This window comes from Vulpes lagopus, chromosome 11, assembly GCF_018345385.1.
Source record: "Vulpes lagopus strain Blue_001 chromosome 11, ASM1834538v1, whole genome shotgun sequence".
NCBI lineage: Eukaryota > Metazoa > Chordata > Mammalia > Carnivora > Canidae > Vulpes > Vulpes lagopus.
Window position 1 is genome coordinate 96,131,180 of NC_054834.1, and position 27,021 is coordinate 96,158,200.

Sequence of the window (27,021 nt, forward strand, 5' to 3'; positions counted from 1 at the left end):
CAGACTCCACTCAAATTAGCTCAAGCAAAAAAGAGAACGAGCTCAAATAACAGAGAAACCCAGGGATGGATATCAGCTCCAGAGGCTGAAATGATGCCGTCAGGACCCCATCTCTCACTGCTGGTGGAGGTGGTTTCCAGCATCCTGAGGCTCACCTGCAACCTGCTTTCTGCTCCCAGCGAAGAAGAGGTTCTTCATTGAACTCCACCAGAAAAGTCCTGGCAGAGACTGTCTGGTCAGGCTTTGGTCACTTGCATACTTGTAAACTCGTCACTGGGGGCACAGCGAATGGGCCACCACAGACAGGCCTGGGTCACATTCCCACACGTGTGGTGGAGAAGGGGCCGGGAGGGTCTGCTTCCCTCGAGCCACGTGGCCCAGTGCCCTCACGGGAAGGGGAGGCTCCATGAGACACAGATGAGGGTGATTCCAAGCAGGCAGAAACAACAGATGCTCACTATACTTGTAACATTGGATTTATTCATTTTCCATTTAATTTTCATTTCTGCATTCAGTCTTGCCAACTTCTCTTAAGTCTCAAATTAGGTTATTATTGGAGCAGTTTTTGGGTTGATCTTAACCTCTTTTTTCCCCCTTTGGGCAATTTTTTGTAGGCTTTTCTTGAGGTTTTCTTGTTTCCACCCTCCACCTGTGGTCTGCTTTGCTTTATTTACCAGTTTCTCCCTTTTTGTTCTTGGCTCAAGGGTTGGTCTTCAACATCAGGGTGTATTTTGGGCTTATGGTTATTAATAGCGTGCACATGTGTGTGTGTACTGTTGTTTCCGATCTTGACTATTGTCAAATGTCACCTCTGATGGCTTCTAGATGGTTCCAATAAGCAGGCTGCCTCACTTCATAGGGCTTACTCTGATAAGCCCCACTGGGTGGGTGCACATAGCCTGGGTGCTTATCAGGGGGTTTTGGTGAAGGCACACCACCGATTCTTCTGGGTGCGCACTGTGCTCACCCCACCAAGCATTTGCATGTGCTGTTAGCTCTGTCTGAAGTGCTCTGGCCTGGTCAATTTCTACTTGTTCTTTGAGTGTCTAATCAGGCATTACTTCCTCCAGGAAACTTTCTGGCCATCCACCCTGGGCTAGGGACAGGGTTCTTTCATAATCAACTGGTTTAGCCATTTATAAAGCCAGCTGTTCACTTCTGGAGTCAGTTCTGGTTGCTCAGGTATCTACCTTGAGTACCTATGTTTAGCACCCCATCTCTGAGTTCCATTGTATCTCATGTATCTCCCTAGTGTGCCCTGTGTCACATCGTTTGGTGTTCATCTGTTTACTTTGCTCTCTGCCATACATAGTGAGCTTGAAAACAGGATATGTGTTAACTCTATTCCTAGTTTTAGGAACACAGCAGGCCTTTGACAAAGGTTTGGAGAATGACCCATTCCTTCCACTCAGAGTGCTCAGTGCACACATCTATTAGAGCACCATTGCTCTTTGTTTGTGTGTCTTATTTCCCCTACTGCATTGCACAGTTCCTGTGGTAACTGACAATGTCTTTATTAATTCCTGTTATCTGTCACCTTGCCCAGTGGTATAGGAAGTAGGTGCTAAGTAAGTGTAAAAAAATATTTTAAACATAGATCTCTTAAATTAGAAGGTTTCCAAGTGGCAGATTATTATGTACCCTTTTGTTTATATCTGCTGAAGTGCTTACTACTTTAATATGAACTAAACCATGTGACTTTGTCAATACTTGGTTTGGATATTCCTTAAATGTCCCCCGGTACCAGACTGTTAAGTAGCATGGCTAGACTTCTCTTACTCTTGATATTAGAATGAGAACAAACTCTGAGAGACAATGTATACAATCTGGGCAGTCTGTGTACCACACAGCCATAATGACTTATGTCCTGAGGTATGCCTTGCGGAAGGGGCCCAAGTCTCTTGGACTGAGCTGGGGTCTTAAGACCTCAGACCGGTGATGGAGGTATAGGGGGCTGGAGTCTGTGTCCAAAAATGAGTGTAGGGGTAAGGCTGGCATCAAGTCCACATGGAGAGCAAGAGCTGGATTCCAAGTAGAGAATCTAGAAGGGAAGGACACCTGGGCTCAGCAGTTGAGCGCCTGCCTTCGGCCCAAGGTGGTTGAGCACCTGCCTTCGGCCCAAGGCGTAATCCTGGAGTCCCGGGATGGAGTCCCACATTGGGCTTTTCTCAGGGAGCCTGCTTCTCCCTCTGCCTGTCTCCTTCATGAATAAATAAATAAAATCTTTTAAAAAAAAAGAGAGAGAGAGAATCTAGAAGGGAGAGGAAATGAGGGAGATGCCTGAAGGAGGGTACTGGAAAGACTCCCAGAAGCAACAGGATGCAGCAAGGACCTCGTCACTGCAAACCTGCAATTGAGTCTGTGGGTGGAAAGGGATTATTTGGGGGGTAACGAGTGAGCTCTGAAAGGGATGGGAAGGAGTTAGTCTGTTGGCTCCATACAGTGGCAAGCTGGAGGGCCATCACAAACCCAGCATGTGTGTCAGAGGACACTGTATAGACACATGTATCCTGGGCTAGTCGCCCCAAAGCCTCCTTTTGGGCCTGAAGCAACCAGCAGTCACACTTGGGAAGACAAGCTATAGGATAGGGTTATTGCTCTTCTGTAACTGTTCTGAGTAGCCCAGATTCGGACTGCAAAAGCTCCTCCCCATCCCAGAATGAGGCAGAATCAGCTGAAATAAATATGAATAATGGGCCCGAAGCAGTCCAGATAAAGGAGTGCAGATCCGGCCGGTTATGCAGCCTGTGGTTCATACTAGCTGAATGGCGGTGGATGCCCAGGGGTGGTGCTGGGTCAGCGATGGGAGGTGGAGACGAAATTCCAGGGGAGGGGGATCAGTAGCTTGCTTCTACTTTTTTAACTGAGGTAAAATTGGTAGATAACATTATATTCGTTTCAAATGTACAACACAATGGTCTGATACTTGTATACACTACAGAGTGGTCAAACCAATCGAGTTTAGCAGGATAAGGTATGAAGAAAACAGACTTGATCCACTTTCCTCTTGGAAGGAGGCACTCTCTTTCCTAGCCAGCTTACGTCAGAGTAGAAGATGAGGATTTGATAAAACAATGTCTTTATTTCCTATGTATATTTCTTTGTTCCCAAAAGAACCCTGATGTTTTCATGTTGGGTTCAAAGAAGAGATTGTCCTGGAAAATCACGGCTCCTCTGGAAGGGCAACCAGGACGTGAAAACCTTCTGCTAAATCTTCATCCTGATAAGCTGAGAACTGAATTTCCTGGCTCAGGTGGTTTTTAATTAAAGCAATTTATATTCAAAGAATGTGCGCACATGCAGGCTCACAGAAAATCAATGAAATCAAGAGGGGAAACAGAAAAAAAGAGAACGAATGTGACCGACCAAGAAGCACTTACATGGAAGGGCAAAAAGACATCGTTTGTGTTTACTTTCTGTTGAAAATATTTGTATACATAGCCTCATTTCAGCCAAAATTCTAAATGTGTTGTGCACTGTTTCCTACCTTCTCCCCTCCCTGGCCACCCTCCCTCTACAAAATAAGGCTGAGTTTCATCCCAGATTGAGCATGACTCCTTATTTTTCTTATACTTAAACAAGAACACAGTTTGAGGGCCTCTTGGGACACATGGAATCATTTGTGACCATATTCCCACAACTAACCCAGTGGGAATGCGGTATTAATGAGAATATCCCCTGAAACACGCTGCACAGTTTTGTCATTTCCATGAAGCTTGCTGGCGTATAAATATAACCCCACATTCTTTTATGAAACACATAAATGCAATAAAATAGTTGCTTTGGTTCTTTTCTGGAGGCAGGAGGAGAAAAATGTCAAACTCTCATTGTTCAGTGTTTCTAACAGACCCCTTTTTGTATGACTGCTATGACTTTCCAGCACAAAGTTCCAAACTGCAGATAATAGCTTAAAAGGCTATCTGAACCCATTCTGTTATGTAGATGAAAGGAAGTCTTTAAAATTAATCTATGGCATCTCTGAATAAAAAAGAAGGGCACTCATCCAACTCATTTCCTTGGGCCAGAGCAGTGAGCAAGCAGAAGAAAAATGCCAAAATTCTGCTGCTCGAAAACCAGAGTTTAACATGGCACAAGCACACAGCAGATTAGCAACCAGATTTTTGCTTCTGACCTGTCACTGTTTGGAAATATGAAACAGTGTGTTATTATTCAATGTTATCACTAAATTTGAAGTTAATGTAAGGCATCTGACTAGCGTGTAGTGTAAAGGTTGAGAACCTGTTACACTGCTGTTTTATGACAAACTATTTTATGAGAGATATATATTTAAAAGGAGGTAAGATCATCCTTTTTTAAAAATTGAAAGGCTGTCTATTAGAAGACTGTCTAAACCAAGGGAAGAAACAGAAAAACAAATTATATTTGTCGCATTGGCACAAATAGCCTGGGAACCATGTAGGACGCATCATCCTCGAGAGTCAACTGTATTAATAAAATTGTATCACCAAACTTATCTCTATCACAACAAGCACTGTAGTGAGGAATCAGATGCAAATATGGGCAAAATACGAGACTGAAAGAAATGTTGAGTTAATAACATTAGTTAAAATGGCATCTGCCATTGGGGGCATTCAGGTAAAAAGACTTGAGAGTACTCAGTTATCGGAATGAATAAGCATTTAGGGGGATCAGTTATAAAATAATTATGTAGATCAAGACTGTTCCTTTGTGCAAGCAATAAATGGAAATATAATGAAAATGCAGATATCCTTCACAGTAAGACACACACACACACAAAACATAAACTATGTAGGGATAGAAATGCACTAGACCTATCTGTAGAAATAACCAGTTTCCTTTGGAGACATGTAAGAGAGGATTCGAATCCATGAAGAAACATGTTCTATTTTCTACCAGTGTAGACATAATACCCTTTAATAAGTCAACCTCCTCCAATTAAGCTTCATTTTTAAACAAATTTGTAATGAGAATGCCAATGGGATTTTAGGGAGAACTTCACAAAAAAATGTTCTAATATTCATCTAACAAAGAAATCCATGTAAGAGTATCTAGGAAAATCCTGAAAAAGTAGAATAATGATGTAGGACTTGCCCAGGCTTAAAAATGTATCACAAAGTTATTTCGAGCAAAGCAGAATGGTATTATCACAGGTATAGATACCTAGGACAGGAATAAATAACATATTTGGTCACTCTATCAATTGAGTAGACATGCTCAAGAGTAAACATACATAGTTGGGGTTTTCCTCCCCAAAGAGGCTTCTCACCTCCCAGGCAAGTAGATTTCTACTGGGCATTTTTTTTTCAGTTTATCAACCATGCTGTGGACCCTGAGGGTAAAAATACTATTGTATTCTTCATTCTCATGCCTGCGCAGTGCCTAGAGGTATTCAACGTTTGATGAGTGTATAAGTGACTATATGAATACATGTGCACTGGAAAGAAAACTTTGAATAATGTTAGGAAGATCCACCAGCTTTAAATCTCTGCCTGAGAGTTATTGGCAAAACTCCTTTCTAAGAGTTGACATTAGAATGATACTTTTTTATTTAACAAACCAAATTGCAGTTAATGCCTTAGGCATTTTTCAAATTAAATTATAGACTGCTTTCACGGAAAAAAATTCATATTAGCCCAAGTGATGACTCAAATTATTTTTTTAATGTAACATTACTGAACTGTAAGCACACACAAAACTAGGTATATACTTTTTTAGGTTTATGAACGTTAAGTAAGCATGATACCAAGATGCATTTATCAATTAAATATCCATACTTATAAAACCAGTAAAATCCAAATGAGCAATAGATGGTATTTTATGGAAACTAAATTGCTAATGTTGGGTTTAATCATAGATGTGTTTAGTTGTTTGACATTTCACCAGTTGACTTGACTCTTTTGATCTTGAAAATGAAGGACCATTATTTGAGGCTTCCTTATGGTCACTGCTGGTATTTTTAATTTTTACAGTTTTTGAAATTTTATCCATTGATCCATCATATTGGTTGTCCAATGAATTCAGTACATTTCCTTGTACACAATTCGTGCACAGTGATGTATACAACACCGAAGTTCGGCACCAAGTCTCCTGGAAGCACAAATGCAGGTGCTGAACTCAATATAGCGTTTGGTCACAGGTGGTCATCCCAATGGTTCAGAATGCTCTTGTATTACTTTTCTTAGATCATAATCTAAAAGAAAAGGCCAAATTAAAAAATTCTTTCAGGGCGCCTGGGTGACTCAGTCAGTTAAGTGTCCAACTCTTGATTTCAGCTCAGGTCGTGGTCTCAGGGTCATGAGATTGAGCCCCCATACTGGGCTCCACACTCAGCAGGGCATCTGCTAGAAACTCTGTCCCTCTCCCTCTGCCTCTCCTCCCGCTGGCACTCTCTCTCTCTCTAAAATAAATACATGGGGGATTCCTGGGTGGCTCAGAGGTTTAGTGCCCGGCTTTGGCCCAGGGTGTGATCCTGGAGACCCGGGATCAAGTCCCGCACCAGGCTCCCTGCATGGAGCCTGCTTCTCCCTCTGCCTGTGTCTCTGCCTCTCTCTCTCTCTGTGTCTCTCATGAATAAATACATAAAATCTTTAAATTTTTTTAAAAAAAATATATAAATCTTAAAAAAGCATTCTTTCAGAACTTTGAATCTTAGTTTGAGAAACATCACCTTCGCTTATTTCAAGTAGCAATTGATTTTTTAAAAAAAATTCCAGACTAACAGAGGCAACAGGGCAGCATTCTGCAATTGTTGTAAATACATTTTGTGACCATTGATCTATATTTTCAACACCTGTCTCTGGCACGAACCAATCGATCCTCCTTTGGAGATAGGCACTGCTCACCCTCCTCTGCAGAACAAGAAATTGAGGCAGCGATGACACTCAGGAGCACAGAGAAAATTGTGGTGAAATTTAGATTAGAGGTCAGAGTTGTTTGTATCTCATTGAGAGGGAAAGCAAGTGGTAATCGCACAAATTGCTTAGCCTTTGGCTTGCTCTGACAATCACTTAGACTTTACGTTTTTTTCTGCTCTGGCTAAACAGGACTCCTTGGTATCACAGACCATAATGCACGGGGCCTGGTCGAGCACTCGTGCTAAATACATGCTCCCTGCACCTTACCCCTGTGTGTCCTGTTGCAGCCAGAAAGGACTCAATGGAAGCTAATCGCTTGTCTGAGACCATGAGAGCCAGCAGTCAGCCTGAAAGGTGTTATCCACTAATTATAGCCCTGTGAGGGGTGAATGCTCACTATGGGGAGCGACTGTTCTTTCCCAAGTACAGGTGTCCCTTCTTCTTGAGCAGCTGCCAGGTGCTCGACAGCCTGGGAGCCCTTCAGATAAACAATACCTCAGGTTACCTGGTCTCACCACGGCGTGTGCAGACACAGCCCTCAGGTATCTGGGCATAGACTTGCCTTAGTCACAGCGAGACTACAAGGAATGTGCCTTCAAATCAGACCAAGTCATAACCGCTTCCCCAAATATCAGGGGAACATCGCCTAGCCATAGTGACTAGTGTAACCAAAAGAATTCACCAGAGAACATAGAATTCCAGAGAAACTGTGCCAAGAAGATTCCTAAATAATGTTAAATAAGCTACTGGTTAGTATTAAATAGAGTTTTCCTATGCTTGCAACCTTCCTGCCACTCAGCAGAAAAGCATTGGGAAATAACTTCGGTTCTGCAGTTATTATTAACTTGAGTAAGAGCTGGAGTCCTATTTTTAAATGACCAGATTTGACTGATTTGCATGTTTGGAGAAACCTGCCTAAACTAGTCACAGCAAGCCAGGTTGCCCTCGTCTGTAACTTACATTATTATTATTGTTTTCAGGGTCCCCAAGGTAGGGCTTAATCCATTATTAAGAGGGAGTTTGACGTATGATCTTTAATAAGGAGTTCCTTAAATCATGCAAGGTTGGAAAGGCAAATATTTATAAACATGTTCCTACACGCATAAAAGGGAGGACGTAAACCCCACTGCTAACAATGATTATCTCAGGGGCGTGGCATTGGACGGGGTAGAAAATGTCACTTTCTGTTTTATACACTCCTATTGCCTAAGTTGCTTTCATACTGGGCATGTGAGTCATAACTTCAGAAAAACATTGTTTTTATATAGAATAATTTCATTCCCTTATGAAAAAGTTTTTTTTTTTTTAAAGGATTTTATTTATTCAGAAGAGATGCAGAGAGAGAGGCAGAGACACAGGCAGAGGGAGAAGCAGGCTCCCTGCGGGGGGTCTGATGTGGGACTTGATCCCAGGACCTCGGGGTCACAACCTGAGCTGAAGGCAGACGCTCAACCACTGAGCCACCCAGGTGTCCCCCTTATGAAAAATTAAACTGGATTCACACTCAGCCCAGAGCAAGTATGATTTAAGGAACATTAGAATAAGTTGATTTGAATGGGGTGACTTTAGGAGGAACTCGTGGAGACAGACATGATCCGGGGTAGAGCCACTTCTACAAGGAGGAGGCATGTCTCCTCTTGGTTTCTTCTCACCCAAACCCCTGAATTAGAAGTAGTATGAAACCAGGAAGATTACCAACCCTTGGGTGGAACCTGGGCGGCAGCAGACAAGATCCAACCTCTGTAGAATGTGATGCCGGGACACAGCCATGAAATCACCTCAGCCTCTGCCAAGTGTTTCTGTTTTATACTCATGCTCTATAACTTTAGCATTTGTGGGCAAATGGAACTTCCATGGTTACGTTCCACTGCAGAGCCCGATGAACTCTGTGTGTGTTGGGTTGTCATTGAGAAAAAGAACATGCCACCTCTGTGCTGACCTGGCCTGCTGGGGCAAATACTTGGTGTGATTAGATAGACTCATGATCTAATTCTGATTCTGCCCCTAACCCTTTATGGGTCTCAGTTACCTCAATCCTGTACACATGAGAAGATTGAATGTTACATGACCCCTAAAGTCTCCTTTAGTACAAAACTTTATGACCTCTAGAATGGTCCATAAAGCAAGTATTTTGAGTAGTGAGTACCATAGTTTCTTTCTCATTTGTAAAAGCTCAACTTTCTTAAACAGCCCAACTTTAATTAAACCCAGCAACTCAGTCAGATATGTGTATGTCATAAGTAGCATGATATATTGTCAAAGAGAAGACAGCCTACCCTGTATTATAGGAATGGAAATGGAGAACCGCAAGAAGTGGCTTTTTCATGAAATAAACATGGATTTGGGATTAGGATTTAGTCCTCCATGCCTCAGTGGAGACAAAGCTGCCTTCACTTCTCTCTTCATCAGCAAGGTACCTTAGAAATGAGGGTCATGGCGTCCATTGTCCTTCAAATGACACAGTGCTTTGCCCAGAGGCAGAGCTGTGCACAGTGTGGACAGTGCAGAGTGGCACGATAGGTGATATTCCCATCAAGGCATCCCTGCTCTCATGTGGGTTCCTGAAGGTAGCTGATGAGTCAGTCAGTCGCAGGCTGTCAGGCATCTTCCTCAGGGAGGTCTTGGGGAGAGCGAGGCCGGGTGATTGCACACGAAGTGCCTAAACTCTTGGCCACTCTATACGTCATGCTCGACTTGGGTCACTTCTAAACCCAATATGGTTTGGTGATGGCCACTCTGTTACATACTATATTGTACAAAATAAGAGAGCAAAGTGATCTTTGGACATCATCTGAAAGGTGAATGCTAACTTGACCACTTCCTCCGACATTCGTTCCTATCTGCTTGTTTCTTCTTCTTCCTCTTTTTCTTCTATACTCTATTTCTTCCTTCTTATCTGACTCATGACTTCCCATGGCACTTCATGACAGCCATTGTGTATTTTTGTTGGCAGCTCAGACCCAGAGATGCTACTGAGTACTATTTGTCAACCATGCAAGACTTGCGTGTGTTTTCTAAATTTCTTCTTGAATCTCTCTCCAGGACTAGGCGGTCCTTGGCCTTCTGTAGCCTATGTATGGACTCCTCATCCTGTCTGACAGAAGCACTTGTTCATTCCTACTTTTATGAATACAAGACATAATTGTGATTAAAAACCTTCCATATCTTTGAATAACCAGTCACTCCTTAACTTTATTCTCTCTAGACCAAAGAGCCCCAGTTCCTTGCAGCTTCACTTATAAGTCATACAGTAGTAATTTTAATTATTCTTGGAACCCTTGCCAGGAGATCTGTATCTTTATATTTTCTTTGTTTTAAAGGGTGGCAAAAATGACACTGTGTGCCAAGTAAAATTTGGTTAAAAGAGAGAAGAAAGTTTTTTTGAAAACCTCTCTCTTTTTAAAAAAGATTTTATTTATTTATTCATGAGAGACACAGAGAGAGGCAGAGACATAGGCAGAGGGAGAAGCAGGCTCCCTGTGAGGAGCCTGATGTAGGACTCGATACCAGGACCCCGGGATCAGCCCTGAGCCAAAGGCAGATGCTCAACCCTGAGCCACTCAGGTGTCCCTAAAACCTACCTCTTAAAAAAAATCATTTTTATATGATATATCCCTTTTCATATAGGTCAGTGTTGTATTGTTTTTTTAAACCATGATTTCACTTAGGTAAATTATTCTTAATTTTAAGTCATTTTGTTTTCTTTTTCTTTTTGTGTATCAGTAGTTCCCTAACCTATTTTGGAGTAGAGAGATTTTATCCAAAAGTGAATCGCTTTTCACTCATTTGACTTTCAGGTAAGATTTTTCTGTTTGCAAGGAACAACGCCTGAGTTCTCAGGCCACCGGGGCTCCTAAGAGTGCCTGTGCACCACAGTGGAAACTGAGAACCTCCAGAATCTGCAGCGGCACCAGGCACAGCACGCTCTGATTTCTCACGTTCATCTGTGTAGACACCCACCCTCTTCCTTTCTCTTCACTCTGTATTGCTTCATTCTCCTCTCTCAGTGGACCACCTTGTTCTGCTCCCCTCCTAGCTTTGGCTTGCCTGTGTGCACAAGGCCACAATGGCCTCTCCTTTCCTCTCCCTACATCGTAACTTTTCAACTTAAGTTACTGTTGCCACTTGGGTTGCTCTGTTTTCCAGAGCAAACTCCCAAGAGTGAGGATCTGCTAGGCCCACTCCAGCCTCTGGATAGATTGTGACCCAAGGGCAGTCCAATACCTCCAGGTCAGGTGTTTGTCCCCATCCCATCACCTGTGCTGGGCATGTGAGGTGGTCAATCAGAGCACGTGCAGCATGGAGTGGCTGATTTGGCACTGTGATTAATAAACATCTCTGGGGCTTCTAAAGTGAATTGAATAGTTTTTATAGAATTATTTTCCCCATTTTCTGAGAGTTAGTTTGAATTTCTATTGTCTTCCAGGTTATTAACAATTTCACTAAAGTCATTAGCACATAAACATTGGGGAAATACATTCTCTTTTTGTCTACCAAATAAATACTGATATTGAATGAGATTTTTTTTTTTTTTACAAAGATTTATTCATTTGAGAGAGAGGGAGGGAGCGAGCAGAGGGAGAGAGAATCTCAAGCAGACTCCCTGCTGAGTGTGATGCAGGGCTCCATCTCACGACCTCACGATCACAACCTGAGCAGAAATCAAGAGTAGGGTGCTCAACTGACTAAGCCACCCAGGCGCCCCCTGAATGAGATAGATTCTAAGAATAAACACAATCAGACTTTCTTCGGAACATCATAGGTGGACACTGTCGCAGTGATCACTACTGCCTTGTGATTTCAATCTGAAAGCCATGATCCCAACTGATACCAAAATAAAGTCAAAAGATAATGCTTTTTCTTGATTGATAACTTCAAAAAGTCACATATTCTAGGAATTAGTTGGGTGTGGAGTCATGTATGCAGGCTCTAGAGCTGGCCTGCCTAGGATCAAAAGCTGGCTTGGATACCTCTGATCTGTATAACTTGGGGGACTTATGTGACCCTGCTACTCCTCAGTTTCCTCATGCATAAAATGGGATCACTAAGAATATTTCTGATGCTCGTTATTGTGAAGATTAAATGAATGCATCAATGTAAAATGTTTGTTAGGAACTACCTATCACATGGTATAAATCCCATAAATTTTAGTTATTATTGTGATAATTCCATAACCTTTGTTGAATACCAATTGTATAGCTTAAGCTAGTTTAAGGTGGGATTCTGTGATTTTTAAACCACTGTGGTCTTATTCAAGAAAATGCAAGTGGATCTCTAAACTGGTTTGTTATGTCAAGCGCTTTATAGAATCACATTGGCGATCTCCTGTCATCTTCATATATATAATTTCACAAGTCTTCTGTTGTTATGAATGTTTAAAACTGCCTGTGATCAAATTGAGGGCAGTTGTACAGTTTTTATGGTCTTGCAGAATATTAGTTATCTAATTTTCTTTATTCCAATTAAAGTTTCCTTAATTTAATATGACATATTTTTACAAAGCTAATTCTTTGAATCTTGTAGTGACATTTCATTGTTCTTGACATTTTTTCCTCTCTGCTACTTCTGGGTATGGTAACTTGAAACTCCCAATATGTTGGTGTGAGTCTGTAGTGAAAGAGACGCAAGAGGTACTCTTGAATTCAAGTTCATGAGCTGTGAAAGGCCTGATAAAGAAATGTGGTATTGCTGGTTGTCATCTGAACTAAGCTGCAAAAGTTCTGCTCCAAGGTTCTATCACACTAAATACACTTATCTTGCTAAGTATACATATCAGGTTCTATGCCTCCAAACAGGCAGCCTCTTCTAACCTAGTGGTAAACATTTGATTAGTGAGAAGTGTTTTCACATCTGCTTATTTCAAGCTTAAGTGCTTTTCTCCTTCTCACAGAAAAATTGAGATAAAGCAAATATCATCATCTCCATTCATTTCCATTTGCAGTTTCAGCTAGTATGTAAATATGAGGCTCGGAGGACCAGAAAATGCCCTAAATTAGCACAGTATTATAACTGCATCGCCCAATGCTAGGGAGTGATGGGAAATTGGTATTCCTCATGGAGCTGTGGTGAATATTCATTTTTCCATCTGGAAACTAAGCATATGCTATTTAAGAGATTGAAAAGTGGTGTGACTTCAGCCTTGTGACTACTAAACTTTACAATCTTGAGGGTGTAATTCACATGAAAAACACGAATGTGTTGCCCTGGAAGTAGAGGAATGAGAAATAGAACTGAACTAGCTGCGGAGGCTGATTCAGTCTTTTTTTCTGGAGGTAACCTGGGGTACAAGCATGTTAAGAAGCAGTCTCGGGTGGGGACTCAGGACCACACTTTGATCACTTTTATGCGGGGCCGTGGGAACTTGGAGACATTCTCTGCTCATTTCTCCGCAGGATTCCAATTTCAACAAGAATTGCCGGGATTTCCTAAGAAATACGGAATATTGAGGAAATGGAAAGAAATTGAGTAACACGAAGACACACCTTATGCCTTAAATAAAATCCTGTAGTTAGAGTGTGGATTGAAAGCCTCCCGGGGACTGACAGCTCGTTTCTCTGTTAGAACTGCTCTCTGGAAATTAATGGGCTTGGCTTTGTATCTCCAACTGTTCTGCACAAATGAACCAAACTGGGAATCAGTTGGAGTCAGTGAAGCTTAACACAACTCCAGCTATTGTTTACATGGCTCCCATGAAACCCCTGTGCCAAACTGATTAGATTTACAGTTCATTCGATAAGCTTGTCTGCTCATGGCACATAAGGCAGTGAACCTTTTTACAAAATGAAACTGGAGCTGGAGAGGGGGGAAAAGGCCTTTAATGAAGAGGGAGGCTGAGAGACATTGGTGGGAGATCTTCTAAGCTTTTAGACCGCCTCCCTTATGCCGGGATTCTTATGCTCAGTGTTGGAATGACACTTTGGGATTCACCCTCCTGCTTACCAGACACTCTGCAGTGCCATTTCAGAATATGTTCTAATAATGGACATATATATATATAATCTATAATGGAGATATATATATATATGTAACACTACTGGGAACTAGGGATGATAAAAGACTCTTGTAGGTAAAAGTGGGTCAGGGAGCCCCATGTGGACCAGTGGAAGCTATTACCAACTGCACAATGCCAGACAGAGCTGCTTTTTGTTTTTCCCTATAGTCCATGCTAGACGCCGGGAGAAACTGTACAAAGCCTACCCTATTTGTACATGCTTTGGACCTATTATTGAGTGATTAAGAATTAGTCATGGAGCCATGAAATCATCACCCTCAAAACTCTATCTAGTTACCTTTCAGCAAGTATAAGTGATCTCATTTCTCTGAGAGCATCACCCAATAGTTTTGCCAACCATGGCCTACCACTGTGGACTTGCTCCCCCTGAGAAAGATTGGCAGAGGAGGGGTCAGCTGAATAGAGGTTGATGACCACCATCAGAGGAGTCCCACGTGGGAACTTTATACTACATCTGTTTTGGCTAGCTATTGTTTGACATAAACTACCCTAAAACTTAGTGGCTTAAAACAATAGCCACTTTATTAATATCTTACAGTTCTGTGGGTCTGGAATCCAGGCAGAGATTGGCTGGGTGCTGCTTTTGCTCCACATGGTCTCAGCAGGGATTACTTGGTAGTATTCAGCTGGTGACTGGGCAGGTTTATAGGGTCTGAGATAGCTTTAGTCCCATACCTGGCACTTTGCCACGGACAATGAAGGCTGGATCATGTCCTCTCCACGTGGTCTCATGGTTGCTCCGCTATAGAAGTCGAACTTCTTACCTGGCAGCTTAGAGTACAAGAAGGAGTGTTCCAAGAGTCCCAGGAATGGGCTATAAGGCTGTTTATGCATCAGCCTGGAAAGTCCCAGAAGATCACATTTGCTAATTTTTATTAGTCAAGAAAATCTCTAAGGCCAGTTCAGATTCAAGGGTGAGGGAGTTAGACCCCACCTCTCAAGGAGAGGAAAATAAAAAAATCCATGGCCATCTTGAGTCTTCCTCAAACATTTTCTTGTGACCTTCGAACCCTAAAAAAGAATCCAATATTGTAACTCATTTCTCAAATCTCTTACCCAATGATATGAAAAAAATATGGAGGAAAACTCAAGAAACCCTTATGTATACACAGAACATGCACTGAGTGTTTAGTACTATTTAGTAAACCCTGGTATGCACTGAGGGATTAATATTTAGGAACAATCGAGAGATCCATTAAATGGAATGTATGATTGAGAGTAATCGCACGGGTTCCAAATAGGTAACTCTTGGCTGACAGTTTTACTATTAACCTTGAATATATCCCAGGGAAAATGGATGTTTATATAAAACAATTTAGTCTGTAAGGATGAAACTCTGGGACTCACACATTGGATGCCTTTTCCCACTGTTTACCTCATGCTTTGTCATGTTTTTTTTCTTGCTATGACTATGCTGTCTCACCCACTAACTGTGTCTCCAGATTTCCATCTAAACTATAGTTGTGGTTCTGAACCACAGCATATCATCCTTGCAGGTGCAAACAGAAGCCTATTTTCTCCAGTCTTTTGATTTTCATTGCAATAAAAACATCACATCAGTAGTATTGCTTCAAGCTCATGAGCCTCAGCTGGGTCTGCTTTGTATCCTCAATGCATGCTGTCTCCCAGAAATCTTTTCCTGAGAAGGCCTAGCTGGCATGGAGATTCCTCCCAGTTAGGCATATACAGCTGGAAGGGGGAGAGGGCAGGGTGTGTGCAGACTGCCCCAGGTATACACTGTTGGTTGGATTGGGTGGTGGAGCTGGGGGGAGGTTAGGGAAGCTTATCACCTGAACCCTCCCCACTTCATGGTGACTTCCCACTTGTCACCATGTCTTCTGCTTATTTGGTGACTAAAGGATGAGGCACAGTGATGCTGGCAGCATTGTGAGGACTTGGGGACAGCAGATCAAAGAGTGAAGCAAATATATTTTCCAGTGTAAGAGATCCAGCCCTCCAAGGACCCTGCTGCTTTCTTAGTTCAAAGGACTTCTGGATTTTCAGCCTTCATGTTCCACTCTTCAAGCTCCGTCCAGCCTCCCCAGAATCCTTTGCTAAGAATTTCTACTCCAGATTCTGCAGTACACTTTCATTTTTTTTTCCTGCCTTTGAATTGTTGGTGGGATTAGAGCATCGGAGACCTTGAGTCCAGACCTTGTTAACTGGCTGACCTGACGCAGGGGTTTTACATTTCTATGAGAATTACTGATTTTTAGAGGAATCTGGGTAAGGAGGGGGGTATATGCCCTTTCAATAAAGTATATACTCTTGGGTATGCTCTATTTTAAGCATGTAATACAAGGGTGACATATTTTCTTTAAAAAACAAACAACAAAACCAAACACAAAACCCCTAAACTTCAAAGAAGCCTACTGGCATAAAAGTGAAAACCGTAGGTAGTATAATCAGTCATTTTTTTCGTAGTTTCCATGAATAATTAGTTCTAGTTATTGGTACCACGGATACAAGAATGAGTAAAGCTTGGCCTCCTCTTTGAAGGAACTAAGTTTAGTAGCAGAGAGTTTTCTGTAAGCAGATGAGTCGCAGTATCAGTCAGTATGAAGTGGGAGAAAGGTGTATGCAGAGTGTTGATGGAGTCTGAGAAGGGAGTGCGTGGGCAGACGGTCACGGTGTCTACTCAATGCTCCTCTCCTCTTTGAATATTTATTGTAAGTGGTTAGTGGCTAGAATATATATATATTTCCTTTTAATTAACACTTGAAAAGATTTCAACTTTGGGATATATTTTAAAAATACACATAACACTAAAGCTATTCTTCCTGCAGTTGAATTATTTAAAAAAATACAGATTGAAGTTATTTATAACCACGATAGCCATTGCTAGATGACTGGAGTCAGCACATGAAGAAAGTCTCAGAGAAATAAATGTATTTTGGTTATTTACAGAGTGTAAATTAGGAAATTCTAATAGCCCTTCAAAATCAAAGGGCTGACTGTCTCTCATACTCTGTTACCTTCTTTTCAACCAATGTGGCATTTACCCAAACTTTTCTGTAACCCATAGCAACTGGGGATGGGTTGGTAACTCGGGGAAAGTGAATTTCTGGAGCATTGGGGTGGAGCCTTTATTTGCTGGTAGGGTCCAAGGCTGAAAAAGTTCACCCTGGCAGGAATCCCCCTGGTTAGCTTTTGAGGCTTTCCACCCTTCTGTAGGCAGGAAGAACATGCAAATGTGTTTATGTCTGAACAGCCCAACCTAGCTGATACAGTGTTCCTGGTGGTGTTTTCCTGCCAGAGAACCTTCCATCAAGCTCACTCTCGGTGAACTGCTACAGTTCCTGGTTTGGGGGGCAGGAAATTGGCGTTGGTGGGCCAAAGCTGAAGAAGGCTAAGAAGGTGTGGTCTTGGTTACCAAATCAGAAGTTGCGATATCCTGAGTCTTAATTTGATCAGAGACCCTGACATTCTCTCTTATAAAAGGTCTCTGCTTTGATGTCTCCGGATACAGAATTTGGACAATGTCTTTTGCCTTTTGAAAATGTACTTACGATGATTTTTTTTTTGATGTTTGATGATTTTTCAAAATGAAATGTGATATAAGTGTCACCAGGCCCATTTTTCTCCTTTTTCACCAGGAATGCCCAGAAATACGTTGTATAATGCAGAACTGTTCGACCCCTCACTTTTAATCCTGCGATCTGGAACAGCAAAGGCATTGTTTCAGGAACATTCTCAGCTATTAGGTGGTCCAAATTTCTGCATTCTTTTCCTGCTTTCTTTGTTTTTTTGTTCTATATGGTGGTACGTTCACAGGGCAGAATTTATTACCTTGCCTTCAAGTGTCTTGTTAAATAGTGGGTACTTCGTTATTTGCATGCAAATGGCTTGCTTTCCACATTAAAAAATCTTGAAAAAAATTTGAAGTTCAGGGTCCAATTTTTCTATTAAGTTGCATGTTCCCCTAACTACCCTGCCAACTTATTTTCAGTGAGCAAGATGTAGTAGATGAGCTAAAGCTTCAAACACAGTAACAATGATTTGTAAGTTGGCTGTCGTTTTGGATAACCCTTGCAATAACTCTCCCGCTGGTTGAACAGATTGTGAAAAGAGGAAGATAAGAATGTGTTTGGGAACGTCCTTCAACTTTCATCTTATTCTCCCACCAGGCCTCCTAGCTGGCAAGTCCTCTGAGCTGTTTTTCTCTTTCCAGCTTATGGTGTCCAGTTTGTGGCCAGTTGTTGTCCCTGTAAACACTGCAAGAGATGCAAGCCACCTAGAGCCAGTGTCAAGTAGGAACTTGCTTCCACCTCAATGTCAGGCGCTGAGACACTGCCATGACAGGGACTGTTTGCCGAGCTCTAAGGGGAAGAAATGGTTTATCCTGACCATTTACATGAAGTGAATGTGGGGTACAAATGACCTCACTTACATGTTCTCTCTCCCTGTATTTAAAGTCCATTACCTGAACCAGCTCTTGTATTTTTCTCCTCCTTCGTTTTCATCGCTACCACGTTGTTTGCTACATACTTAATAGAAGACACTGTGCTGTATACTTCATGTATATAATTCATGTAATCTGTATAATAACCTGGTGAGATCAGAATTCTGACCATTTTATGGATTGGAAAATTGAGTCCTAGAGAAGTAGAGGAACTTGTCCAGCCCCTCAGTTGGGAAGTGGGTGAGGCTAAGCTGCCTCCTTTGAGTACTTACCTTGACCTGAATGGATGCACTCCAGAGATCACTGGTCTAACTCAGAATCAGCTTGTTTTTTTTGTTTTTTTTTTTCTTTTCTTTTCATTGACGCTTTTTACAGGAAGCTAGAAATTTTTTCCTTAAAGAAGTCAATTTAAAAAATATCTCCTCCAAGTGTGGCCTTTCAATATACAAAAAATTAAAATACAGAAATCCATTGCATTTCTATACACTACTAATGAAATAGCAGAAAGAGAAATTAAGAAAACAGTTCCATTTACGACTGCACCAAAGATAATAAAATACCTAGGAATAAACTTAACCAAAGAGGTGAAAGACCTATACTCTGAAAACCATATAAGACACTGATGAAAGAAATTGAAGATGACACAAACACATGGAAAGATATTCCATGCTCATGGACTGGAAGAACAAATATTGTTAAAAAGTCCATACTACCCAAAGCAATCTATAGAGGTAACAATCTCTATTAGAACACCAACAGCATTTTTCACAGAACCAGAACAAATAATCTAAACTTTGTATGGAACGACAAAAGACCCTGAACAGCCAAAGCAATCTTGAAAAAGAACAAAACTGGAAGTATCAAATCCCAGATTTCAAGATCTACTCCAACCAGCAGTAATCAAAACAGTATGGTACCGGCACAAAAATAGACACAAAGATCAATGGAAAGACTATGAAGCTCAGTAATAAACCCACAAAAAAAAAATGAAATAAACCCACAGTTATATGGTCAATTAATTCTTTGATAAAGGAGGCAAGAATATGCAATGGTAAATGATAGTCTCCTCAACAAGTGGTGTTGGGAAAACTGCACAGCTACAAAAGAATGAAACTGGACCACTTTCATATATCATACACAGAAAAAAACTCAAAATGGATTCAAGATCTAAATGGAAGACCTGAAACCATAAAATTCCTAGAAGAGAGCATAGGCAGTAATCTCTGACATTTTTCTAGATATGTCTCCTCAGGCAAGGGAAACAAAAGGAAAATTAAGTTATTGGGACTATATCAAAACAAAAGCTTTTACACAGTGAAGGAAGCCATCAACAAAACAAAAGACAACCTACCAAATGTAAGAATACATTTGCAAATGATATATCCAATAAAGGGTTAATATTCAAACTATAGAAAGAACTTCTACAACTCAACACCAAAAAAGCTGAGTAATCCAGTTAAAAATGGACCAAAGGCATGAATAGACATTTCATTTCTCCAAAGAAGACATACAGATGGCCAACAGACATATGAAAAGATGCTCAACATCACTCATCATCAGGGTAATGCAAGTCAAATCCACAATATCACCTCACACCTGTCAGAATGGCTAATATCAAAAACACAAGAAACAACAAGTGTTGGAGAGGATGTGGGGAAAAAGGAACACTCCTGCACTGTTGGTGGGAATCCAAATTGGTGCAGCCACTGTGGAAAACAGTATGGAGCTTCCTCAAAAAATTAAATCATTAAAAATTTTTAAATTAAAAATTATTTAAGAAATTTTATATTCTATTAAAAATAGAATTACCATATGTAATTCCACTACTGGGTATTTACCCAAGAAAATGAAATTGCTAATTCAAAAAGATATATACACTCCTATGTTTACAGGATTGTTTCCGATAGTTAAGACACGGAAGCAAGCCAAGTGTCCATCAATAGACGAATAGCTATGGACATCCTGGGTGGCTCAGTGGTTTAGCGCCCACCTTCAGCCCAGCGCATGATCCCAGAATCTCGGGATCAAGTCCCACGTTGGGCTCCCTGCATGGAGCCTGCTTCTCCCTCTGCCTATGTCTCTGCCTCTCTCTGTGTGTCTCTCATGAATAAATAAAACAAAATCTTTTAAAAAAAATAGATGAATGGCTAAAGAAGATGTGGCATATACACACAATGGAATATTACTTAGCTACAAAAAAGAATGAAATCTTGCCATTTACAACAACACGGATGGATCTAGAGGGTATAATGCCAAGTGAAAGAAGTCAGAGAAAGACAAATAGCACGTGATTTCATCTCATGTGGAATTTACTATATATATGTATGTATCTAATCATTATATGCCTTAAATTTATACAATGCTATATGTCAATTATCTTTCAATGAAACCAGAAAAATAAATAAAATATATCTGGGTTTTAAACTAAGGTTTAGCTGGCAATTTGAATTCTCCTGATTCCAGCCAACTTTATTGATCCTTAAGGTAAAGCAATTCTTTGGGGGTTGATGCTATCATTATCTCTACTTCCTAGCTAGGGAAACTGAGGCATAGAGAGATTACATGGTTTAAGGTCATCTGACCAGGCTAGAACAGAGATAGAATTTGAAGCAAGGGTCTTGGGTTCCATGGACCATGTGCTCCAGGAAACATGCAAAACTGTCAGGATAATGCAACCACAAGATGAGAATAAGGAGAAATTTTCAATAGCTAGTTTCTATGCTGCCTCAAAAGCGACAAATATGATATTCTCTGCTCTTGGTGATGATGAAGTCAGTACAACAGAGAACCTGATAGCAAAATGATTACAGTAGGTCCCAGGAAATGGAAAATATTTCAGGCATGACATGGGTCGCTCCGACTTCTCCACAGGTGACCAATAGTTTAAAATTATTTGAAAGCTCCCCTACCAAAGGCAGGATATAGAACAAATAATTTTTTTTGAAAAGTGTATTGGTAAAATATACTTCAAAAGCTCTCACCTGAGCAAATATCTATTCAAAGACTTCACTGACTTTTAATTTAAAATTTTGTTTGTAGGGGATCTCTGGGTGGCTCAGTGGTTTAGTGCCTACCTTTGGCCCAGGACGCAATCCTGGAGTCCTGGGATCGAGTCCCACGTCGGGCTCCCGGCATGGAGCCCGCGTCTCCCACCTCCTGTGTCTCTGCCTCTCTCTCTCTCTCTCTCTCTCTCTGTCTATCATAAATAAATAAAAATCTTTAAAATTTTGTTTGTAGAAGTATCTACTGTGATTTTATAATCATATTCTTAGGCATTCCTGTCTGTCTTCTAATCAGCCTTTTTGGGAACATGACACGATTTTGTCATAACTGGATTTGTAGAGCCCTTCTTGCAATGCGCACACACATACACACACATGCCATGCCCTATGTGGTCAGCATGCCTTTATCATGAAGTTAACTCTCTCCATTTGCCTCCAGACAAATGTCTTCTTATCTCAGATTTATTTTTTGCATTAAAACTATGCACCTCCCTCCCCAGGTCTCTACTTCATAATTTTTAGGTTTCTTGCTTCTTTCATTTCTTCTCCCCAGAAATGGACAATATCTTCAGCAGATCCCAAAAGACCTCTACATCTCCCGTCCGCAAGGCACTTCTCTCTTCTGTTAGCCTGACCTATTTACCATGGCAATGACAACTGATTCACAAAACGTGATTATTACAGTTAATCAGGAAAAGCTGACAGTCTTCAAAGAGATTCTTGTTAAGAGTCTGAGTTTTATTCCACTTGAAGCATGTTTGGCATCCTAGGCAGGAGATAGGTGAAAGGTAGGAGTGTGGTTGAAGGTTTTCCATCTGTGATGGGAACTCAAGATACTCCGGAACAAGTCTCTCATCCTTAGTTTTCTTTATCCTTTCCTTTTCCCAAAAAAGCATCGTTGAATTCAGCAGCACTCTGTAGTTAGTTGCTATTTTAAATTTAACATTATTTAAAATGTCAGTTTGAGCACAATCAATATTTGGGATCAAGGACGTAACTGGCTATTCAAATGTCATCTATTAACGGGATCTGGGGAAGGGAGCAGCAAATGGTGCAGAGAATAACCCTTGGAGGAGAGGAGTGATATTCAGTATCATGAACAGCTGCTATGACACCCGCACACCCAACCTAGCAGCACAAAAGCTTAAACCTCTAGTTGCTGTATTGTGGGGAAGCTGGTGAGTCCTAGGAAAGTGGCCATGGTGGGGGACGTTGAACCTGGGGAGCTCAGGACAGAGCTTTAATCAACCAGTTTAGAAGTGTTTCAGTAACCATTATAGCCAAGTCAGTGGCTCCCACTGGGTACCAGCCTGCAGTGAGGGTCACTGTGCTCTAACTGTAATAGCTTGGACCTGTTTCTCTGCAATACTAGGTGTTCAACATGAAGAAAAAAGGCTATCTTGCATGAAAAATCATAATACAGATGTTTCTTGGTTTACTTGATTAGTTTCACAATCTTATCAAGATTATTTTGCATTTGTTAAAAGAGTGTGATCTCCAACATTGTCTACTGACTTTGAACTCACTGCACCCCACTTTTGACTATACTTGAGTGGAGTTATTGACTGGCAGAGGAGTGGGACATGCCCCTCCTATGCTGAGGGACTTGCTCTGGCAGCTGTTCCACCCGAAGGACCCTTGATGAGGCTTAGGCAGCAGTTTTGTGCAGTGTAGGCTGCTCCCTTGGTACAAATATTCCTTTAGGTGAAGGGCATCCCTATCCCTACACCACATGCACACACAGAACTCCAGGTCTTCCCTGGGACTGTACTCTGTTTTTTAAAAGATTTTATTTATTTGACAGAGAGAGAGAGAGTGCAAGCACAAACATGGGGAACGGCAGGCAGAGGGAGAGGGAGAAGCAGCCTTTCCCCTGGGACTTGATCCCGGGACCCTGAGACCATGACCTGAGCCAAAGGCAGATGCTCAACCAACTGAGCCACCCAGGTGCCCTCTGCTTCTGTTTCCAATGCAGGGATATCAGATTGCAAGGCAGGCTCCTCAGGCATTCCAGGAGCCTACAGGCAGGCACTTCTCAAGCTTTTTTAATGCCATGGGACCCTTTTGTCAGGGTGCCGAAGACCATGAATCTCTTTTCAGAACAAGGTTTTTTAAGGCATAAAATACGTGGGATTACAAAGGAAACCAATTATCTTGAAATACAGTTAAAATGTAAAAAAAAATTTTGTGCTGTAGCAGTATGTATACTTTTTATTTTTTATTTTTATTTATTTAAAAATTTTTTTATTTATTTATGATAGTCACAGAGAGAGAGAGAGAGAGAGAGAGGCAGAGACACAGGCAGAGGGAGAAGCAGGCTCCATGCAGGGAGCCCGACGTGGGACTCGATCCCAGGACTCCACGATCGCGCCCTGGGCCAAAGGCAGGCGCCAAACCGCTGCGCCACCCAGGGATCCCTATTTTTTATTTTTTTTTAAGATTTATTTATTCATGATCGACACACACAGAGGGGGAGAGAGAGGCAGAGACAGGCAGAGGGAGAAGTGGGTTCCATGCAGGGAGCCGGATGTGGGACTCGATCCCAGGACTCCAGGATCACACCCTGGGCCCAAGGCCGGTGCTAAACTGCTGAGCCACCCAGGGATCCCTATATATACTTTTTAATTAACCTATTGCATAACAAGATCTAGCAGAGGGTCTACCTAATAACCACTGTAATTGAAGGCATTGTAACATCTATGATGTGATGTCAAAAAAACCCTGTGGGTTCTACTGGAGAATAAGTCATAGGTCCTTACCCTACTGCCACTGTGTTGTGTTGCCTACATTCATAATGGAAGGAAATGCTAAATGTTAGAGGCTAGTGAAATGAAAAATGTAAATTTTTTTGTCACCGAAATCTCACAGTACCCCTGAATTCTCTCTCCCCTGCCCCAGAAGTTGCCAATAAAGTTACCCCAGAGGTCAACACCTCACTGACCTCACTGGAGGCCACACCCCATGCTCTGGAGGCTGGAGGCTTTAGGCCACCCACACTGAGCTCTGAGCTGCCTCCTGGCCAGGATCTAGTCCTGCGAATTTGGGGGCAGGAAAGAAGGGCTCCCGAGCGCATAGGTATCAACTTTTTTTTTTTTAATATTTTATTTATCCATGAGAGACACAGAGAGGCAGAGACACAGGCAGAGGGAGAAGCAGGCTCCATGCAGGGAGCGGACGCGGGACTCGATCTCAGGACCCCAGGATCACGCCCTGAGCCAAAGGCAGATGCTCAACCGCTGGGCCACCAGGTGCCCGGTCCCTCTTAATCACCCACATCCTTTACTGTCGAGGAGCTGCTCCTGAGCTTGTAGCACCGAGAAACCAAGTCTTAAAGTGCCGAGCCCCGTGTGACTTCCCCCCAGGGCTCTCCTTCCCGCCGGGCACATCCTGGGTGCTCGGGGTCAGGGCTGAGCTTCGGCTTTCTAACGTGCGAGAAGAGAAGAGCCGCCGCTCGGGAGCGTTCCGCGGGCCGGGAAGGTGCGCGGCGGGCGGCGGCGGGAGGCGGCGGCGGGAGGCGGCGGAGGGCAGGGCCGGGGCGGGGCCGGCGGCCTCGTCACTTGATAAAACGCCGGCGAGTCTCCAGAGAACAACGGGCTCATTGAGCGGAGCGGCCGGGAGCTGCCCGCGAGGGGGAGCGGCCGGCGGCAGCGCGACTCGTCCCGGGGGTGGGGCCGGCGCGGTGGCCCGAGGAGCCGAAGGCGGCGGCGGCAGCCTCGAACCCGGCCCGAGCGCAGGGCGCCGCGGCTCCCGCTCCGCTCCCGCCCCCCTCCGCTCCGCTCCCCTCCGCTCCCGCCCCCCTCCGCTCCCCTCCGCTCCGCTCCCCTCCGCTCCCCTCCGCTCCGCTCCCCTCCGCTCCCGCCCCCCTCCGCTCCCCTCCGCTCCGCTCCCCTCCGCTCCCCTCCGCTCCCCTCCCCTCCCCTCCGCTCCCCTCCGCTCCCCTCCGCTCCCCTCCGCTCCGCTCCCTCCGGGGCGCCGGCCCATGGCGGCCGCGGGGCGGCTGTGGCTGCTCTACCTGTCGGCGGGGCTCCTGCCCCGGCTCGGCGCCGCCTTCAACCTGGACACCCGCGAGGACCATGTGATCCGGAAAGCCGGGGAGCCCGGGAGCCTCTTCGGCTTCTCGCTCGCCATGCACCGGCAGCTGCAGCCCGAGGACCGGCGGCTGTAAGTTCCCGACCCCCCCGCCGGGCGCCGGCCCGCGCCAGCAGCGACCGGGGCGCCGCGTTCCCGCCCGCCCGCCCCCGCCCCCGCCCCCGCCCGGGATCCGCCCCCGCCCCCGCCCCCGCCGGCCCCCCCCCCCCCGGGATCCCGGATCCGCGCCCCGGGGAGCCCGGCCAGCAGCCCGCCCGCCGCGGCGCCGCCCCCGAGTCGGCCCTGGAAACCCGAGCCCCCGAGGGCCGAGCCCCGAGCCCCGAGCCCCGCTGCCCGGCGGGACTGTCCTCGGCCCCGGGAGAGTTTACTTTTTTTTTCTTCTTCTTCTTCTTCTCTTTTAAACAAAGTGCTTCCCGGCGGTCCTTCCCCGCGGGCACGTTTGCCGGGACCCCGGCAGGTGGCACGCTCGGCCGAGCTTCACGCGTGTGCCCGGGGCGGGGGCGGGGCGGGGGCGGCCGAGGCGCGGCCGAGCGCTGGCTGGGACCGCGGTGGAGAAGCCCCAGGCCCGGCGCCCGCGGCCCCGCTCGCCCCGCAGAAGTTGCACCGCCGCGTGGCATCCTGCGCTGCGTGGGTTTCCGCGCGCGGCGGGCGCTCCTGCCGGAGCTGCTCGTCATTCCTCCCCAACACCCCGTTTTCAGAAGATGGATTTGACCAAGCACCTGCTCGCACGACTAGATCAGCTGCAAAAACAAGACCCTAAGAGGGTCTCCCCCCCCTCCCCCCCAGGGCCCCGGAGCGCCCGGCGGTGCCCGAAGACCCTTCGGGCCTCTGCGTTTTGCAGGCCCGAGCCCAGGGGTTAAAGCAAAAAAATATCCGGTCTGGGCCCGGGCTTTGCAAACACAGTTTGTAAGACAACCCCCCTCCCCCCTCCCCTAGTGTAGCGGCGCTCCTCCCGGGAGAAAGTGGAGACTGGCATTGCTTAGCCTCTTTTTCTTTCTTTAGACAGTGTTTGGTTCCCGCATGATCAAACTATTTGGGCTGGAGAGGGGTTTGGGAGCTTAGTCCGCCTTGATCGCTGTGGGCCTTCCTTCTTGATCTGTGCTACTGAAAAATAAACTCCGAGGAGTGCCCTCCTCCCCTGAGGCTTTTAGTTGAACCGAGGTCCTTCCAGGACCAACAGACCGGAGAAAGCAAAGTGCAGCCACCTAAAGAGAGGACTTTGTGTTTATGAGGGGCGAGTGGGATTTTAGAGCTGGGGGGGAAAAAAAACAACCCTCTTGATTTCTGCAACTAAGAATTTTGAAATTGGTGAATCCTAACGTCAGGTTTTTCTGATAACACCTGCTAGTGAAGCAAGGAAACGGGTGGGGGGTGGGGAGGCTGCGGGCTGGTGGTCTGCAGGGCTGGCCAGCTGCTTATTCTCTGCCTTCTCTCGGTAGAAATAATTGTTAAGCTATAAATCTGAAATGAAAGGTGGTTTCTGTTACCTCAGCTAATGGATGATGTTTAGTGTCTGAACACTTAGGAGTGTGTAAATGTGCATCCACCCATCTGGAGAGTTTGAACTGGTTAGTGCAGCGATGATGTGGGCCGGGAGAGGGAATACGTTCTGCTTGATGGTCCCTTGCCCCTGACGCCTACTGGGTGCGATGGCTTCCTTGGAATAGTGGTTCAAGCCAG

At 44.0% G+C, this 27,021-nt stretch overlaps 1 protein-coding gene and 1 long non-coding RNA gene across 3 annotated transcripts in view; one reads left to right on the forward strand and one right to left on the reverse strand.

Annotated features, from left to right (window-relative positions):
• Positions 1–13,076: 13,076 nt before the first annotated feature.
• On the reverse strand, positions 13,077–25,402 carry LOC121501709. The gene is made up of 3 exons (XR_005990668.1): positions 25,265–25,402; positions 14,524–14,859; positions 13,077–13,261 (listed from the first exon to the last, which is right to left on the reverse strand). It is a non-coding gene; the product is annotated as an uncharacterized LOC121501709 (long non-coding RNA).
• ITGA6 (integrin subunit alpha 6) overlaps positions 24,603–27,021 on the forward strand; it is an 82,447-nt gene continuing 80,028 nt past the window's right edge. For both annotated transcript variants that reach the window (XM_041774015.1, XM_041774016.1), the window contains exon 1: positions 24,603–25,413. In XM_041774015.1, the coding sequence (XP_041629949.1) occupies positions 25,232–25,413 (182 nt within the window). In that variant the 5' untranslated portion in view covers positions 24,603–25,231. The remainder of the gene's footprint in view (positions 25,414–27,021) is intronic.